Source organism: Trachinotus anak, unplaced genomic scaffold (genome assembly GCF_046630095.1).
Source record: "Trachinotus anak isolate AG129_WGS33_773 ecotype Australia unplaced genomic scaffold, CSIRO_AGI_Tana_v1 ptg000011l, whole genome shotgun sequence".
Taxonomy (NCBI): domain Eukaryota; kingdom Metazoa; phylum Chordata; class Actinopteri; order Carangiformes; family Carangidae; genus Trachinotus; species Trachinotus anak.
The window spans coordinates 12,274,061-12,293,915 of NW_027273862.1; the positions used below are offsets into that span (position 1 = coordinate 12,274,061).

A 19,855-nucleotide genomic window follows, 5' to 3' on the forward strand; every position below is an offset into this window, starting at 1 on the left:
CTTGTTGTTGTTGTTGTTTGTTTGTTTGTTTTTGTTTGTTTTGCTCTCTCTCTTGTTGAGGTATTCTACCCATGTACCACTCCCTGTTACGCTGATATGGCACCTGCAGCTGCTGATGTGCAGCTCGCAGGTGAAGGAGGTTTGCTGCATTGATGCCCCTTTGCTGTGACACAATAAGAAAGTTTATGATCAAACAAAGGGCCAACAATAAGACTATAGCCATAGTGACTGGATGAAGAGATCATCAAAATAGTCGAAAGACAGAAACTGAGTGAGTCTCTCAGTCGTCTACCAAACGTTTGGCGTGGCTGACCCACTCCTCCTGCCTGCAGAGCCTCTCACCTGCTCAGCGCTTTCCCCATCAGTCAGGTAGCATATGTTATGAGAAGTCACCCTACATTCAAAATGACTTTTGCATATTGTTACTTAATTTGAATATGTGAGCTTCACGGAGCTTAATGATGTATGTGTTGTAGAGTTTGACACTAAAATATGCATCTGCTGTTCAATCTCATTTAATTATTGAAACACGTTTATGTAGCAGCGCAATTTGTGACTTAGATCTAATGATGTAATTTCACTGTTTGTGTTCACAAATTAGTATTCAAAACAGAGTATTTTAATATATCTTAAAGCATGTCTGTAGGGATCTTGAAATTTAGTACTGCTGTCTGCTGAGGAAAATGGTTATTTATTTAATTACCTCACTGGAAATAGGTACTTACTGTAACAGCTGACTGGAGTTCAACAGTCATATAGATGCTTTATAACTGTATCAGTTAGCCATTGAGGGATAGGAGGTGATTATGTCTATTGAATCAACTTTGGTGCTTTTTTAGTGTTTACTTTCGTGCTCATGTTTACCTCTGCAACTGCTGCTTCTAGATTCAGACATAAACAGCTCCAGGCCTTTTTGAACCTACTCAGTAACTGTGAAGTGGCTGGAAAAAACACAGTTTGAGCTCGTCTGTTGGTCTTGTTGTTGTCATGATCAGGAAAAGCAGATCTGACATGGACCACTTAGGATAAGAAACCTTAAAATATTTCTGATGAACAAATAAGCATCTAAAGCAAAGCAAGTGCCATACTGTCATTTATTGAGTTCCACTGACATGGTACAGAAAGGATCAGAGGCTCAGACATTAGTTATGCATTCGATTAGGATAACATTCACACCTGATAAAGTAACAGTTCATTACAGAAATGGGAGAAAACATCATGTGGGTGGTGTTTCAGCTTGTCTTCGTCTGGTTTTCTATGTGCAGCGGAATATTGATTTTAAAATTTTAATCATTGTGCCACAGGATTTATCTTTCATGACATCACAGGAAAAAGGAAATAAATCATGTACATTTTCTTAGTGTCTAACCAGAAATTTAATGCTTGAATCTGGCAGCAATAGGGTTTAGATGGTTTTTGGATTGTGCCACCCACAAACCCCCATATGTCTTTCCTTTGTCAAAACATCAAAAAGTAAAAACATTAAATGGAGCTGCTGAGATGGTGCTTTTGGATTACCTATGCAAAGCTGTAAGGCAGGCACCAGCTAGATGCAATTTTGCAGATGACAAAAAGAGTCACCTGTGCAGGAGTTGCTACAAATATGACCACAGTCAACTCATAAGAGGGGCTATTTTTAACCCACATGACTGATGCATATGACTGCATCTATAGTAAACAACAGGGAGAAGCTACAGGCATTAAAAAGAAAGAAAGAAATATATCTGTGAGTTTACTTGCTTCGGCAGAAACTAATAAACTGAAACAAAACTTGCTTACAGGTTTGCCATTTTGACATCATTTTGTCACAAAACTGTGAAAAATTTGAGTGCAAGAATTCTTAGATAAGGCCCAGGTGATGATCTTTGCATTGCCTGAACTTTCCACTTTTTAACACCAGTTGCCTTTAACGTGGTATGTCTATATACTGATCTAGTCAAATTTACAGCAGAGAAAGCTACAACTTCACAGCCTGTAACTAGTCCTTCTAATGATTTCATAGGGTTAGGGTTTTTTTAAAAACCATAATACATAGGTAACACTTTTCCAGCATTAATGACGAACCTTGCTGTCAAGTTTCCTTTCTCGCAGCCCACTGACACAGATTTTTATGAGGTTTGGGTACCCATTCCTGCCAAAGGTAATGTCTCCTTGGAAAATTGCCATGTTGGTACAATAGTTTTATAGATATATTTATATCATGGTATTTAAATCATCTCAGTCAGTTTAGCTTACAAGAGTGCAAAAATTAACTTAGTACTAAATTAGATATTAAAGGAAGATGCATTTCCCTCTTAAGAAATATTTAATTCATTCATGCTGACTATAAAGTTTAAAGCGTATGGTGAGGATGATCATATTCCCCCATGTTATCACGTTAATAAAATGCAAAAGGTATGTCCTTTATCCTACCTAGTCATGCTGCACATTAATATTTTGCCCACTTCTGCTAAGGTGATTTCAGTCCTAAGATAATAACGATCTGGATTCATGGTGCTTATGAGAAAACACTAAAAAGGTACAATGGTGTATCTCTTTGCAAAAGGCAACAAAAGCTACAGTGTTGCGCCTTTTTTTCCTGAGAGCAAAGGGGCTCTGATCCAGGATCATTGGTCAGGTTATAGTACCAATGTCTTCAATGTGACTTAGGAGGCAAACTGGTCTTGGATCAGCACCCCTTTTAAGGATACACTGTGAATAGAGAATTATAGCTGGTTCCTTGTCAGTTAAACCCGTGGCCCTTTTGGTCAACAAGCCTCATATGAAAAAAACAACACATACAAACACACAACATAAACAACAAAACATGCAACACTTCTCCTGGTTCTTTAAAACAAGCAAAAAAAATAGTGTAAGACAAATCAATCAAACCACTGGTTATTGATTCAGGAATAGTTCTTTGCATACCTGATGCATGGTCAGTCATCTTTTTTTCACAGTTTAGACAAGAATTAATGAAGCCAGAAACTCTGTTGCTGAATAGTTGATAGAATTATAATGCATTGGCTGGGAATAAGTAGTAATATCCTCTAACAACTACTCAATATTTTGTACAGAATTTCAAATCGTGAGCAACTGCTCCGGAGCAAAGCTGTGCAGCCAAAACTGCTGCCAGATGGTCTGTTGATGGGTCCACAGATCACAGTGAATCACCTCAGGCTCCCAAGGAAAGGAAAGATGGGCAAAAATTCACTTCAGACAAAGGATCTCATGTAGCTGTCACATGAAAGCTTTGTTTCTTCCAAAACGCAGCTTTAAAGGCAGTATTGAAGTTTCATTTTCTCTGCTGATGTGGTCCTTTTTTGAATAACTATATGGGTGTTCAGTGGGTTTAATGAGCTTTAGCACACAGAAACCAACATATTCAAATGAAGTTCATGGATACAACTGCAAGTATTTCAGACATTTTTTTCATTCCAACAATGTAATCCTAACTTGTCTGTGTTTGAGTCAAGGTCTGACAGGATGTAGGCTCCTGCAGATACAAAATATAGTCATCCTCTGCCAGAATATGCTCACGGTAGACATGAAAAACAAAAAAATCTCTGCCAACAGAGAGGCAGGAAAAACAATTGAGTGGGCAATGGAAAGGTTTAAAAACAGGGAGGTATAAGATGCATGCCATGCAGTTGTGATGTGTATTTTTGTTGTTGCTGTTGTTGCTTTTAGAGACAAGTTCCTCACTCCAGTTCCTTTCTCTTTCATCTTTCTGCTACTTAATCACTTCTGCTCCTCGATTTCTCTTTTTACTTCTGCTACATAATGGTGATCTTTCCCATGAGCCACCTCCATGATGGCCAATGCCTGGAAGCAGAAAAAAAAACATTTTTTAAAACAACAGAGACACCCATTCCATGACAGCTGATCGAACTGAATGTGTGACAGTTTTACCACTTCGGACACTAGTAGTCGTTATGAGTATCGCTGCTTCTTACAGCTAGCTCGTCCATAGATTTTCTATCCTTATTCTTGCACTCTTTTGAGCCCACATTGTTTTCTACCTCACAGACCTTCGAATTGTCACCAATCAATATACCAATGGATCAGATTTCTGTAAAATTATACCTTCTTCAAGGCTTTCACTCCTTGTGTCTTCTTCTCCAGCCCCAAATACAGACGTCCCAGTTTCAGATACATAGACGCCACATTCAGAGAGTAGGCTGGATAGTGCACACTGCAGAAAGAATATAATTTATGCATCAAGCTAAGCAGTGAATGCGAGAGGAGACAAGATATCATCTATATTTAATGTGACATTTGGTTTTATTGTAGTGCCACAAAAAAGTTCAAACCATATCAAGCTGGGAGAATACAATACTAAAACATGTACTGTAGTACATGTGACTGAGTGTTGTATGTAAGAATAGTTCATGGGAAACATAACCCATGCTGTATTTGTGAATAAAACATTAATAACATTATTCTGCACTGTAAAGTATGGTTAAAACAAATTATTAAAATCCCTATTCCTACAAGAACTCTGTTTTGATGAACTTATAATGGTCTGGAAGACTATGTGCATATCCTTGAATTTCTCCAGACCTTAACTAGTGAGATTAAATTCTACTTGATGGATTGCCTGAACTCGTCTACAGGGCTTAATAATCTATCTGTGATTGTCTGACAAAACGTTTGTTGTACAATTAATTGATCCATTGTAACCATATGACTGCATCCCTGCTGTCTGTGTGCCTTACAGATCAATTTACCTATATGGCTGAACGATCTTCTCTCCATAGCTCATAGCTCCATCCCAGTCCTGCATGTAGAGGCAGACACCCATTGCCTGATACATCATATGCAGCATGTAGACATTGGTGTCTGCAAAGATAGCCCCCATTTTCTCCTGGCTGAGCTCACACATTTCCAGCAGCTCACTGGGGGGTGCCAGTGTGTCAAGGAATAATGACAGAACGAAGTAAAAGAAGAGGAGGCAGGGAAGTGAAAGTTTGTCGTTAATACAGAGAGAAGACAAACTGAGACTGAGAGGGGAAAGAAAACAGAAAAGAGAGAGTGAAAGAAAAAGAATGCGAGAATGGGAAACACGTTTGTAATCAAAAGGATATTCTTGTAGTGTTTGGCTCTCCTGAACTCCTCAATGACATTCTTGGCGTAATGGACCATGGAACGTATTTCCTCTTGCTCTGGTGGAGAACTCAGCTTCCTGATCTCCATTTTTGCTTTGTCCTAGAGGGAGATGAAAAGATATAACATAGAAACAGTTGTTCAGTAACATTTTACACCAGATACTCTAAAGTGGATCATGTAAAAAGAACTTACACCACAGAGCCAAAACAACTATACAGCATTACTAGCTGTGTCCTAATTTCTTACTGATGCTGAACATGTTTTATGTATGTTATGGGTCCACAATAGTGACAACGCCTGCAGTGAACCTACTGCATTTCACAACAAACAGGAGACTGATGCTGATGAGATACTTTCTAGTATATTGCTCAAACCAACAAGTGAAAAGTTTTCACCAGCATGTACATACAAGTTTTCAAAAACTATATGAAAATGTATAAGTTTCAGAGGGATAAGTCAACAGTACCTTAGACTTGGTGGTACACTCAGTGCACTGGCATGTGAAGAAGTAGGAATCTAACAACCTCTCTTTCCTGTCTTCTGTTGGATAGAGCAGGTCTATGTAACTGTTAAAGATCTACAGGTGGAGAGAGAGAGTTCAAGGGATAAACAAATTAAAAAAAAATGAAAAAATGAACACTAATAAACATCTGTAACTCTGCCCCTTTTGACAAACTAAATCTGCTTGGGAGCAAGATCTAAACCTTTCACCGTCGGACAACGTATGGGATTTGATCTTCAAGCTCGTTAAACCCAACATCCCTCTGTGCCTGTCATTGTTTGTTACAGTTTAAGGTTGGGCACAGGGCCCACATGTCCAAAGGCAAATTCTCTTGTACTTATCCAGATGTGAATCCCTGTTGTGATAAATGTAAAAGAGGTAACCTTGAGGAAACCTTTCCTCTATACATATGTACTAGACATGTCCTTGCCTGGTAAAATACTAGAGGGATGTTATCCAAACCTTATCTCTTCTTCTCTTTTAGTATTATATAACACCCTATCATGCCCAATTAGCATTTACTATGCACTTTTGGTGCTCTTTACTCCTTGCACTTATTAAAGAGATGTAGTACTTAGTATTTATGCCAAGATGTCCTACTTCACTGAAGCTTTAGTGGTGTCCCTCACTTGTAAGTCACTTTGGATAAAAGCGTCTGCCAAAGGAGTAAATGTAAATTATATGAGAGAACAATACATGCCTGACTCCAAGCAAGTGCGGCACATTGTTGTTTGCCTCTGTTTTGGCCAGACTTGCAATATTACTAAGATGGAGGGATGCTTACCCACCCACAGTGGCTGGGGGACATTATGTTCTGTCTAAGCCTTGAAAAGATCTGCTATTCAGCTTATAACTCAAACAAAAAGTTCCTAAAGGTGTAGGAACCTTTCCAAAAATACTTTCAGAATCTTCAGTCAAGATAAAGATTTATTTCCTCTTTGGTTTTTGTCTTTCTGTAGATTTTTGTCAGTAATACAGCCTGTAGAAGTTTAACCATTTCTACACCTCTCTTTTGTTAATAATCTATTTCTTCTCTCTTTCTTCTCTAACCCCAAAGCCTGATTTACATCACCTCTCTGTAATACTCTAGGGGCAAAGTACCTTTTTACATCTGAAATTCCAGCTTGTATAAGGGGCTGGTGAGGGATGAAGGGAAAAAGGTTGCTTGTCGTGCTCATTCATTATGGATACACTCTGTTAAGTTGACATATTTGTTGAACATGTTGCAAATTTGTGTATATTACATTAACAAAATTTTATTGTATTGGTGTAAATCAGTATTATACTGACATACCCAATGTACACACTGCAACTTTATGTGCATATTGTCCATTTGTTCGAAATTTAATATCAAGATTCTTTGAGAAACATCTCTATTTCTATAATTGTATTTGGTCTCAGAATTGCTTTTAGGAATTGTTGCAAAATGAGTCTTGTCTTTTCTTACCTCCTCTCCAGGGTTTATCTCTTTTACAGCTCTGACCTCAGCCACTGTGCCTTTATAGGTCACTATCACATTAGGACTACAGCTGTGATTCATCAGTGCTACACTGGAAGGATAAAGGGAAGGAAGAGAAGCACAAAAGGTTAAAGAAATGTTTGTGAAATCGGAGAATGGGGATAAAATCAAGACTTTTAGCAGCTTTAAGAAGTTAGAACTACTTGGCGGTTCATGCATATGCTACACTGACTATAAAAAGACTAGAATAATAACCAGAAACAGCTGGAACAGAAACAGATTGAAAGGAAACCGCTTATTATGTGAAATCACATAAAAATCACACAGAAAAACAACGAGGAGGCTGTATATCGATGCAAGGAGACAAAGGGAAGAAATTATTATTTTAATTAACTGTATTAATATGCTGCATACTGTCTTTTACAGTTTTACCGGCACAGACAGGATTGAATCTTGAATGATGATCATGTGTTGACATGGACTACTTACTCAGGAAAAACAGCTGATCCCAGGTGGGAGAGTTCCTCGTCCTCTATGGTAAAGCCATTACAGTTTACCTGGAAAAAAGGGAAAACACAAACAAACAGGTGGAGACAGGGACAGAGAACAGCAGGGTGAAAAGTATGATAATACAAATGGTACTGGAGTTCCTCTCCCTCCACTGAGGGAGGAAATCCAGCCTGAGATAAGAAGCCAAAGAGGCTATTTCCACTGGTGTGGTGTGGAGAGAACGACAGACAGATCAAATTTAAAAGCTAAGTGCTGTAGAGTTTAACAGACAGAACTAATGGGTGTGTGTGATACAGATCCTGGTTTCAACCCAACATGTGTTCCAGTGTGTGTATCTACTAACAAGTATGGGATGGGTAAGAGGGGAGAAAGATGTGAAGATGTGTGAACACAAGCATATTGCAAGTGTGAGTCTGAGTAATATACACATGTAAACACACTATATTTGCACACTGTGGGTCTGAATGGTTTGTGTATGTATGTGTGTATGTTGTAACTAAGCATGTTCTTCCATAGACCAAGAAAGGTCAACACCTTTCTGTTTGTCAGCCAAAACCTTTGATGCTCTCCTAACCAATCATGTGACCACAGCAAAACACACCCAACCCAGGGTCCCAGAATACTTCTGGGAACAGAAACCTTTTATTCAACTGATTCATAACAACAGCATGTCAGCAATTAAAAAAGGTAATGCTCAGATTTTAGAAATTGATCAAATCATTCTTGCTGGAAAATGTCAGAATTGTAAGAATTGGGTGTTCTGTTTCACAGTGAAGAGACTGCTCAAGCATAAACATCACATTAACATTTGTGGGCAATAGTTTAAATAAAAACCTCAGACTACTTAAAAGCAACATAATCATTTTCAGAAAGTTGTGCTTCTATTAAAAAAGCCTCAACATCTCTCTATTCAGGTGACACAGACAGCTGCTTAGGAACACTTAACCTCATTCTACAGAAACCTCATACAGAGAGCGACTCCAGACAAGACTGAAACATCCTAAAGGTCAAATGCATCCTATAGTGCTTCCTCAGTGTTCCACTTAAAGTATTATATCCAATTTTACCTGTGCAAAGAGCTCCGTGAGAGCCTGTTCATTGGGGAGGTCACTGATGTGTCTGGAGTAGAAGTGATGCAGTGCTGCTATATCTGTCTGGTTCATCTCCTCCTTCTCACTGTCCATCTTGTCTAAATCTGGAGAAGGCAATCAAGCAGAGACAGAAAAAGACAAGGAGACATGAAAAATAGAGACAGAGGGGACAAAAAAAGAAAAAGGGCAGGGAGAGAAAAGTCAGTAACGATAAGCCAGAACACAACAAAGAGACTGTCTTGTATCTAGAAGGTTGTGTGTTTATTGGCTCTTGTTCTTTCAAAAGGAAAACCCCCAAATGACTTTAATTTACAAATCCCGTTGAGAAAATAAGGACCAGCCAAGTCAGAAAAACAAACAAACAAACATGGCAGATGGTTATCGATCAGCAGTAATTAAGTTTGAATATGGCTTTCACTGATAATGTGAATTACAAGGTTTGAAGGATGAAGATAAGGAATTAGCAAAGCTGGCTATTCATTAGTATGTTTTGTGTTGTTGTTTGTTACCACTACCATAATCATCCACCACATTCCAGTCCACAGAAGAAGCACTCGGTATACCACTGCTATGGGCCACGTGTCACTGTCAGTCACACAAACTCACACACACCGACACAGACTGGTGGCAGCAGGCGGCAGCTGGCCACTGATTTGCTTTGTGCGCATGAGTGACAGGTGTGAAGGTTAATTCTGTGACAATCCTCTGATGACACATCTGAGTCTGCAACAACAGCTCGGACTAAATGATCACACCAACTGGAGCAGAAAACTGTTAGTGGGTGCTGAGATGGGACATTGTTTTCACTTTTATCGAAATACAATGCACTTTGCTCAAGAGCACAGTGGCAGTAGTTGTTAAAGGAGGGGAGAGAACATGAAATTACAGCATGCAGAAGCTTGGGATTTAAGTCCCACTGCTGCTGCAGCCTTAGTGAATGAAAGAGACAAAACCAGGACTGGAGGCTACAGCAGAGGATATTAATAGAACTGCAGAGGCACAGGAAGATCTCTCACACACACTGCACCATGTAACTAAAAGTGCACACATGTGTAACTAAACATACACGCTCATGTATTCATACACACACACACAAACTTACGAGCTTCAAACTCTCTGAGCAGTAACAGCCTTTCTGAAGGGGTGCGCTCTGTTGTGACTCTCTGCAACATGGAAGACACATGAGATCATTTTAGTCAAAAGATAGACTCTCAAAATTGAACAAAGTATAAAATAACCTAATTTCTCCTTTAATTACATTTCTTTATTATGGTAAGTGGCTCAGTTGAAAGGCTCATTTAGGATTCTTTTAGGAAGTCATTAAAACACAATATAACTGATTCCAAGAACAACTAGATGACAGTAGCACCAGGTTCAGGACCCGTGATATTAACTGAGACAGTCACAGTCACTGAAACAACACTTAGAGCACCAAGGTCAAATTTAAACTCACAAGCCTACAGTTAAATACAAATCAGTTTTTGTGTCTGTGATGGCTCATGATGTGTTTGATGTGGCCAAAGTGAGGCCAGACTGAATGTCGCTCCTCTAAACTGACTCACATGTGCAATAAATGAAGAGCAAAGTCATGACACCCATGATACTACTCATGCAAAAGTATACAAATGAAACTGAGATGAGTTGAAGCCGTTAGTGAGGTGTAGCCCTTAAATTTAACTTATCATCAAGCCACTTATTTTATTTAAATGATTATCTTATTTAAGGCTCTGAACTTTCTGTTGACTTTGTAGCAACATGCTCCTGTTCAAATTTCAGCTATTATGCTTTTCATATACACACTGGTCACTTTTCATAGCAGTAAAATCACAGGTGTAACAAAGAAGAAAGTTTACTGATAGCCAGTGAGACAGCTACAGCAGCTGGCACAAAGCATGAACAATATCTGGGTCCTAAAACAAGCACATCTGCACTAAATGCAATGAATGAAAGCTATTATTTATGCTCAGGGAAAACATCCACTGGGAAAAAACATTATGTGTGGTCTACACAGGATACTTATAATTAAGATAAGAACATAAGAGGGTTTTATTTGCATCTAGTTTTAAATATTTGATTTCAACCCTAGTTTGCCCAGTTGCAAACCCAGTTGTTTATTTTGCTTTAGTTTTAAATATAGTTTTGTTTGTAGTGTCACAAACATTAAGTTAGGACTTAATGTTTAGCTTGTGCTGTCCTGGATTTTAATGCATTTCCAGCCTTAAACACAGTTTTGATTATAAAAGAAGGATGAGAAGGATGATGATGATATCACCTCACTTCTCTTTGATTCAGTTATTCTGAGACATTAACTCACATCCATCTTCTCTCTCGTGTCTCTCTTTGTGTCTTGTTGCTGTTTATGTTAAGCTTGTCCTGCATAGACGTCCATGTTGTTCACAATAAAAACATCTTTGAATGTTGAAACATTTCTTCTTATTATTATCACTTTACCTGTTTCATGATAATTCTGGCCACCAGTCTGACAGTCTCTGATGGACACCAGTTCTCCCCATAGGCACACATGGCTACACACTCCAGCTTATGCATGGGCCAGTCACCTCTCTGCATAAATACACAAAACCACAGAAGAAGACAGAAATAAACAGGATTTACTAATCCCTGTTAAATAATCTGCTCGACAGGATAACAGCTGAAGTGATAGAGAGCGAGAAGAACAGGGTGGCTGAAGAATGATTTTATTATCACAAAGTAAAGCGCATGCCACACATACACACACAAAAAAACACTCAGCTTTACTGCAGTGTGTGTTTTGTGCCATGAAACTAAAACTAGACCGAGGCAGAAGGGAGGCAGACTGAATCGTCATAGCAACAACAGCGTGAACAACGCGGGTGCTCTCTCACTGCTGCCTGGAGCTCTCCTTAAGTGGTTCTCAAAGTGTGGTCCAAGGTGCCAAGCTGGGTCACAAGAACACTAAAATAAGTTCCTTTAATTTTCTCTGTGGTGGTTCTGGTGAAGCAAAATGCTCATATGCTGGTACGACATGTACGGTACTGACACCAAAAAATATATATATCACTTGCACACCAATCACTTGTATTGATATGTGCCTATTCTCATTCTCCTTGTGCTTCTATTTGAAAAGAGCAGTAATAAGAGCAAAACAAAGACAGATATCTGTGGGACACACTCATATTTTATCAAAATATATGGCACTGTTTGCAGTGAAATGTATTTATGGTCAGTTCCTTTAGTTAATTGTGGAAACTGGAAGACATACTCACACACATGAGCTACAAGCCCACCATGAAAATGCACAAAAACAGATTTGGAGACCACTCTTACCTGGCAGTCCACATTGCAGTAGTAGGCCTGCTTACACTTGCCACACTTAAAAAGGTCTTCTCTCCTGTAATGACATGAAGACACAACATATTAGTTCACTACAACTGTGATGAGGGAGACCAGTGTCGACACTTCATAAGAAGGATTCAAATGTCAGGCACATGGTGCACCTTCATCTGATGAGACAACTTGACCTTATTCTTTGATTTTAATACCTGATGTTTATGCTCTCACAAAGTTCTTAACTGAAGATATTTACATTCTTGAAAATTCATTGTTAACCTGATGATGAATGAGCTGGTTCGTTTCAGTCCTGTGACAAAAGGCAGGTAACTTAGATTCAAAACACCTGAACTCAAACGCCAACAGAATGTAGTCAGTTACCAAACCTTTAATTTTATTCATAACTGCTCTGTATACATTAGAATAAATACTTAGAAATAAACAAATCACTATCAATTCTACAAACATTTCCAGTGTATTTTCATACAAGGGTATTTTTTTTAAAACATGTTAAATATCACAGTGTGTTTTACAGCAAGACACATACACATAAAGCTGATGTGAGTGTTTCTGACTGCATAGGAACAAATGTGTACACACACACACACACACACACACACGCACCCCTGGCCTTCTCATCTCTTGGCTCCTCCTCTCTTGGGACACACGGCCACCTATATTTAGCACCCTAACCTTTTACTGCTCTACAAACCTTAACAGCAGCTTGGGTAGGAGGCATAAATGTGTGTGTGTGTGTGTGTGTGTATGAAAGTGTGTGGGTGACAATGAAACTTAAGTTAATGTAACTCTGAAGGCTGTCATAGTGAATCAGATCTCAGCAAAACAAGCAGGAGAACTTAAGAGCTGAACCTCAAAAGGACCAGCACATAGTTTAACCTTCCTTTGTTTTTGACACAATTTGTCAACACACACACCTACACATGTCAAGACTCTCTGAACCATGTAGGCTAGCCTTTCTAAATCCTCCACATCCTACATCCTTACTGATGCAAGCCTGTGCTGGATATTACAAACTGTGACTCTCTTCTATTGGTAAATAAGTGACTATAAAACTTGATAATAATTAATGACCACTTGTCACATTATGACATATAGACAAGGCTGAAAATCAGTGAAGTGCTCCTCTCTCTGTGTATACTACCTGTAAGTTTGACCAGCCTGCTTAAGTCTATGCACTAGCATATTAACAGGCTCACAGGAAAGCCAGCTTTTCATATTTTGGCTTTAATAAAAAAACAACAACAACAGTGAGGTTGTTGTATTTTAGACTCCCTTGACTCCGCAGCGCCACAAACAAATGGTGCAGTGTGAGGTCAGGTGAGCTGCCCGCCGCGCTGACCCAGCGAGGCAGATGCCCAGAGGGTGAGCAGCTAACCTAGCTAAGTAAGGAGGTTAGCCGGCGCTGACCTGGACATGTCACTGCTTCAGCTTTGCTGTTTTAAACAACATGAATACGCTACCAGCTCGTAGCTAGAGGTGTCTTTTCCCGGCCGTCTCTGTGAGGTGAGATGTTACCTGGTGAAGCAGTGCTCACAGTGCGCTCCCCTCTCATTCACCGTCAACACGTAGGAGTAAGCGGGGCAGGCGAACACCAGGTCCCCCACCGCGAAGTGCCCCACCGCCCGCAGGCCTCTGCCTTTGTCCGGGCTCTCAAACCTCTCCGTCCCCTCTATGCCTTCGTTCTTCATGGCTTGTTCCGTCTGCGGTCCCTCGGTCAGAAACTAGCACCGAGCACCACCTGTGTCTGTCGAGTGGTCTGATCACCCTCTGGCTGAGCCCCCTCTTCCTCTCCGGCGCGCTGGGTGTCCGGCGTGGCTCTCACCGCCCCCTGCTGGACAGGCGACCACAGGGACCTGCGTCCACACAGTAAAACACTGTGTCCTGGCATGAACTCTGTATTTAATACTATATTGTAGTCTATAGTAAACATAACATAAACTATCACTTAAATCATGATCTCAACAATTATTCTAGCTTGTATACACAATTTCTGATAAATATTTGACTTATGTATGGACAGTGTATTGTAAATTGTTGACCATTTGGTTTTTTTTTACTCTTTTATGTCAGTTTATTAGGTACACCAAGATAAAGCAAATGAGTTGATGCAACTTTGTGATAATTTTGGAGGCTGCAGTTTGTGGAGCTGAATTGTATTGCATTATACAGAGTGGTGTCTGTTATTTAGACGACCTTCATGAATATAAATGGGGTGAACAAAATAATATAAAATCTGTCAGAGTAAAGCAATGAGCACTCCATTTAGTTTTAGCTAGATGTACCTAATAAACTGGCACTGGAGTGTACTTGTTTTGTTTTTTTTCCATTCTTGTTTATTATAGCTAGCCTGTTTATGTGTACTATCTTTGTTTAGCTTTATTGTCCTTGTTTTACTCGTCTGTCTGTGTCTTTCTGTACATTTATTGTCAGCAAGGTGTGCAAATAGGCCACACTGAGCTACTGAAAACTGAGAGTCAAATCCCTTGCATGTTTAAACATGCTCTGACTAAAAGTAAAAGCTGATTCTGATTCCTGTTAGTAGGAACTCGGGGCATTGAAATTTAAATTGGTTTCAAGAAAAGAAAATCTTCATTATAATGCAGATGTACGTTTCAAGGTGCTCTAAGGTCTAACCAGAGCATTTGTTGGGTAAATTCTGAAGCATCAGTTCACCAGAATTATTTAGCAGACAGACGGATATGCAGACCCCAGCAAGATAACATACAATGATGCCCTATATACTACACCATATGGTCAAAATACTGTGCCATATTTTTGTGTAGTGTTAGTCTGGGGCTGTTCTTCGTGGTTTCGGTTTAACCCATAAATTCCACTTAAGGAATATCTTAATGCTACAGCACACAAGGATATTTCAGTGTTTTCATGTTTTTCTAACTTTTAGGCAACAGTTAGTTCCAAAATCTTATGAAAAGTAGAAGAAAAGAAGAGTGAAGGCAGCGTGGAGCACATTGATAACTGAGATGTTCAACGATCACATATAATTGTGTCCATTCTGTTTTTCATGTTGAGAAATCACATACCAAATAATTCAGCACAGATGTTGTAAACTTAGTGTTTATACACTATGAATGTGCCACTTAGAGCCCATTGCATTAACCATATTTGTCCTGGTAACCCATCTTACCCAGAAGAAACTATACCTATTTTAATTGTTCTGAAATTTGAGACTTAGTTTATATACAGTTTGGGCCAAAAAGTTTCCCCATGGGACAAAATAAATCAGTGAGTAGTTATGGATCAGGCTGGCATTGCATTTGCACAAACCAAATTTGCTCAAACCAAAATAACAGCATTTGATGAATGGAGAACACTCCTTCATTAAATAACAATACCTCAGAACACATGTAAAATTCATGTTTAGTTGTCACTTCCTTCCTTGGATTAGAGCACCAGAGAAGTTTCAGAGATGATTTCATCACCTCCCAAACTACTCACTGACATTAAAGAACCATAAAGCAGGACATGAAGGTTTCTATCATGTCATCTTGCACCATCAATCACTCGAGCAGACAAAACACTCCACATTGTTTAGTTTATATATATAAATGCATTTATTTAAGTTAATCATTTCTCCTCATTCAAAGTTGAATTTCTGTAGTATCTATAAAACAGGGAACAGTTAGAAGCGCTGTACAGTCAGACAACAAAACTAGGAACCGCGGCTGAGTACACTGTGTATATATGTACATACTGTACACACACTGATGTAGGTATATACAAAAATATACACTTTTACATGTGTGACCTCTCATGCCATATCACCCACCTCTTAATTTTAACACCACTGCCATTCAATGAAGCCACATTCCTCAAAGATATCACATTATCAATCCATCAGTTCATGCCCCTCCCTACTGATTACTGTTGCATGTTTAATTATCTGTCATTACTGATCGATGAGACATCTGCAGAATATTGTCCTATGTGCATGTGAAGCCCCTCTTACACCCTGCCTCAGATACACTATTACAGCGACTCATAGCATGGACAAGCTTAAGCAGTCCTGAGCTGGATGTCTCAGCGGGGCTTTTCACCCGTCAGACAGGGCTTCTCTTCTGTTAATCCTAAGAGGGGATTTGAGGTGGGCTGAGAGGGGAGGACGTCCCTCTTTTAGGGCAAAATGTGACAAAACTCTTCCCCCTGTTTTACCGTAAAGCTGAGAGAAGACCAAGAGCATTATACCTTCTCTCGTTAAACTCAAATAAACTGTTGATTGTTTCCCTCCAAAACACAGTGAGAGTGAATAAACTCCTACTGGCTCGGCGGTGAAGATGCTCTTGTCCACTGCCTGGTGATCAGTTATACACCCCCCTTTTAAATGCAAATAAAGATGTCTGTCTGCAAGATTGACAATATTCTTCATGTCTTTGAATGAAGCTGTTTCCGACGTGTAGCACACATACACACACATACACACAGAGCTGGTTCTGCTTCAACAGACATTTTACAGACATTAATGTTTAGATCCACAGCTGGTGTTTGTAAAAACTTTAAAGACATCAAATCAGGAGGCAGCAAAATTTATACGCCTGGTCTGTTGTAAAAACTGACACCAGATCAGCAGCTAAGAGCCGTCTTCCCCCTGGCTTTTCCCGCTCTGTGAACTGAAATTTGAAAGAAAGAACAATGAGATACACAACATACTGTAGGCAAACAGGCGCACAACATATAAGAAGTTCTCCGTGACTTATTCTGTATTTCCAAAGGCTTTTACCCCTTTTCATTCTTTCTAGAAGGAATTTTGGCACATTGTGCGAAAGATGTAAACATTAAATCATCCAATCAAAATGAGGTGCTGGACTTTTACAGCCATTTCCTCTGTGTATAACATAAAAAATAATATAAACAAGAATAAGACTAGTTTAAAAAGAAAAGGCTTTGAACAACATATCTTTATGACTGTAAGCAGACAATAATGCCATGGTCACTCAGGTGTGTGAAGTTTGGTTCTCACGCCTGTTCTGAGGTGTAATTAGGCTCATTTCCACGGAATAGCTGGGTTACCGGGGTTGAATGAACAGTTTATACAGAAAAGAAAGACCAAAAACAAGGAAAATGTGAAAAAGAAAAAAGTCTGAAACGGTAGTTGAGCATTTTGCATCAGAAGTTTACTGCATCCTGTCCCTTTCTTTCCAATAGAGGGTGCTACAGACCATTCAAACATCAGCATGTCACCTCAATGGACAAACACAGGAGACCAGAAAATGAAGACCTCCTGGTTTGAGGTCTGAAACTATCCCACAGTGAACAGCATCAACATTTGAGAACTGCTCTGCACCTGCCACCTAGATGGATGTCAGAATTCACTTGAGTGGGAAAGTGTGTCCAAACGTTTGAATGTTACTGTATCCAGCTCATTAACAGCTCTAGACATGACCCTTACACATATACATGAAAAGTAAAGGAATAATTGACCCAGACCTCAGATCTGACCAATAAATGAACCCATCAGGGTCAAACAGCTGTGAGAATCAGAATCAGCTGAAAACTGATCATCTGTAAAAGGAGTTATTATTGTGTGTCTCTATTGTCGTGTACCGCACCAAAGCCCCTGATTTGACTGCAGATGCAGGTTTAGATGCACATTTGAGGAGAATGAATAAAAACTCCTCTGGTGAATTGCAGTATTCTTAAATTAAGACACAACTGAAAATGCTTCATATTATTTTACACTTTCCAAACAGAATGGCAAAAAAAAAAACCTTTCTAGTATTTAAAACTTTTAACGGTAAATCCACCTCTTGATTAGCAATAATTCTAACTTAACACCTAGACCAGATTTGGGCCCTTGAGTCTGGTCACCATGGAAACACAAAACCTTCCTCGCATCTAGGCTCCCCCACAGGGTGAGTTTCACTCTGGCCTCACACTCGCGGGTCCTGTGCCTCACAGCACATTGAAGAAACCTATCAAGTGACGGTGCAGACTTTTCAACCAGCTGCAGTTTCAGCCGACCCTTCTCAACGCCACTCACTCTGCTTACAGATGGATGAACGTGTAAGACAAGGCAGGCATCAGGTACAAGGAAACAAAATGGCAGAAAACAAGAAGAGGATACAAGAGTATCACACAACAGAGCAAACACAACCAGCTGTCTTTGTCAGTTTTGGAGAACAAATCTAAGTAGCATTTACCAGTAAGGATGTGAATGTGCGTGTGAGAAACAATGAGAAACAGAGAGGTTATTTCACATTAAAAACACTTGAGGCTGCAGCTTCTTTCTAGAATAAACTAGGAAATAGATGATGTGATTTCTATTGGCCATTTGTGTTGTACAGTATATCTGTTCAGAGATGTTTTGTGTTTATGTAGTTGCCTTAAAGCTAAGCAGTCTAGCTTGTGCAATCAGAAAAACCTGCCCACCTCCAGCAGAAACAGAGTGAGGACAAACAGCAAAACCTTGTTTACTGCACTTTCCAACTCCTGAACAGATGGCTCATCTATAAACCTCAATGAAGAAAAAAATATGTTGATCCAACACACTACTGACCGAGTGTAACTGTGGGAACTTGTTGGTGATGCATGCAGCTAGGAGGAGCTGTTAAGAACACGTGCACGCACATTTCATACAGTTTGACTTTGGAAACACTTCTCTTTCTGCATGACATCTGTTCTAAGGCTGAAATAAACAAGATTTTACTTTGTCAACAAAACTGAGGGATCTGTGAAGTCTCTATGAATAAAAAAAACAAAACAACTTGAGTTTGTCTCAGGCTTTCATTATTAGTCCCTCTAGAAATTTGGCACACATGGACTTTGATTAATTACCTATGCCAGTGCATGCAGGGTAGTGCTGAAAGTGGATAAACATTCATCTCAATCATAAGTGTAAAATATTATGTATCTCATCATGGTATCATTTGCAGCAAACACCTGTTATCTCTAGAGAAGAAGCTGCAACATCAAATCCAGTTTGGGCATGATTATCAGACAGTAACCTTCCTACAAAGACAATATAGACAAAGGCAAAGACAATTATCTGTGCAGGAAAAAGAAGATGTATAAACTAAACAGCTCCACAGGGAGCTGTTACAGAACAGAGAGAGTATGTAAAGAAAAATTATTTTAATTGCTCCTCTGGTATTCCTGAAACACAAAATATCCATTTGAAATTTGGTTCCATTTTTTTTGACAAAAGTAAACGAAAAGAGACTGGTAAGAGATTTAATTTCTGTGTATTTTCTTAAGAGACACAACGGTGTAGAAGTGAAGATGCTGTGGCAGCCAGTGCTACAGCCTGAAGACAAACAGTAAATCTTCAGGGTGGGCTTCAGGACACTTCCTGCTTTCAGTAACTGTTCCTCCGGGCCAAACCCGTGTTAGGCCCCGTCCAAGGTACAGAAGCTCCTCCCTGAACCCCTCCCCAAGATACAGTCCGTAGGAAAAACCGTTCAGAAAACAAGAAATTACACACAGCGTTCTTCTCTCTACCTCTTTTTCTCTGTTGATCCTGTAAACCAGTGAAAGTAAACAAGAGGAAAAGCTCAAGGAATCGAGTCCATTTCCTCTTTTCACATCACTCTACACCCAAACCTTTACCGAAACCACAACCGTAGCCTCCGTTTGTCGTTACGGGCTCCAGCTCGGTGTGGAAAACCAATGAAAGAGCACTCAAGGGGAGCAACAACACCAACATCCATCATCCGTTTCTTTCAAGAATGAAAAAAAAGCTCCTCTGAACCCCCGTACAGAATTAAGACCAAGAAATAAAAAATATTAATAAGAAAATAAAATAATTACAAAATAAAAACGTCAAAGAGTTCTATTTCACCAGCATTGAAGAAAGTAAAAGAACAAAAAGAATTCACTCGTCATTTGCCTCTGGAACCATCAATGAAAAAACACTGAGGTATG

General features: G+C 39.4%; 1 protein-coding gene across 2 annotated transcripts; it reads right to left on the reverse strand.

Annotated features, from left to right (window-relative positions):
• Positions 1-1,076: 1,076 nt before the first annotated feature.
• Positions 1,077-13,775, reverse strand: smyd2a (SET and MYND domain containing 2a). Of its 2 annotated transcripts, none has more exons than XM_071489052.1 (12): positions 13,496-13,775; positions 11,957-12,020; positions 11,102-11,212; positions 9,753-9,813; positions 8,627-8,754; positions 7,539-7,606; positions 7,038-7,140; positions 5,555-5,665; positions 5,067-5,187; positions 4,710-4,884; positions 4,066-4,174; positions 1,077-3,804 (listed from the first exon to the last, which is right to left on the reverse strand). In XM_071489052.1, the coding sequence occupies exons 1-12, from the start codon at positions 13,666-13,668 to the stop codon at positions 3,721-3,723; spliced, it is 1,308 nt and encodes a 435-aa protein (XP_071345153.1). In that variant the 5' UTR covers positions 13,669-13,775; the 3' UTR covers positions 1,077-3,720. The 2 variants fall into 2 exon arrangements, with proteins under 2 accessions (XP_071345153.1, XP_071345155.1); XM_071489054.1 differs by lacking the exon at positions 13,496-13,775 and adding an exon at positions 12,172-12,289.
• Between the last annotated feature and the right edge of the window lie 6,080 nt (positions 13,776-19,855).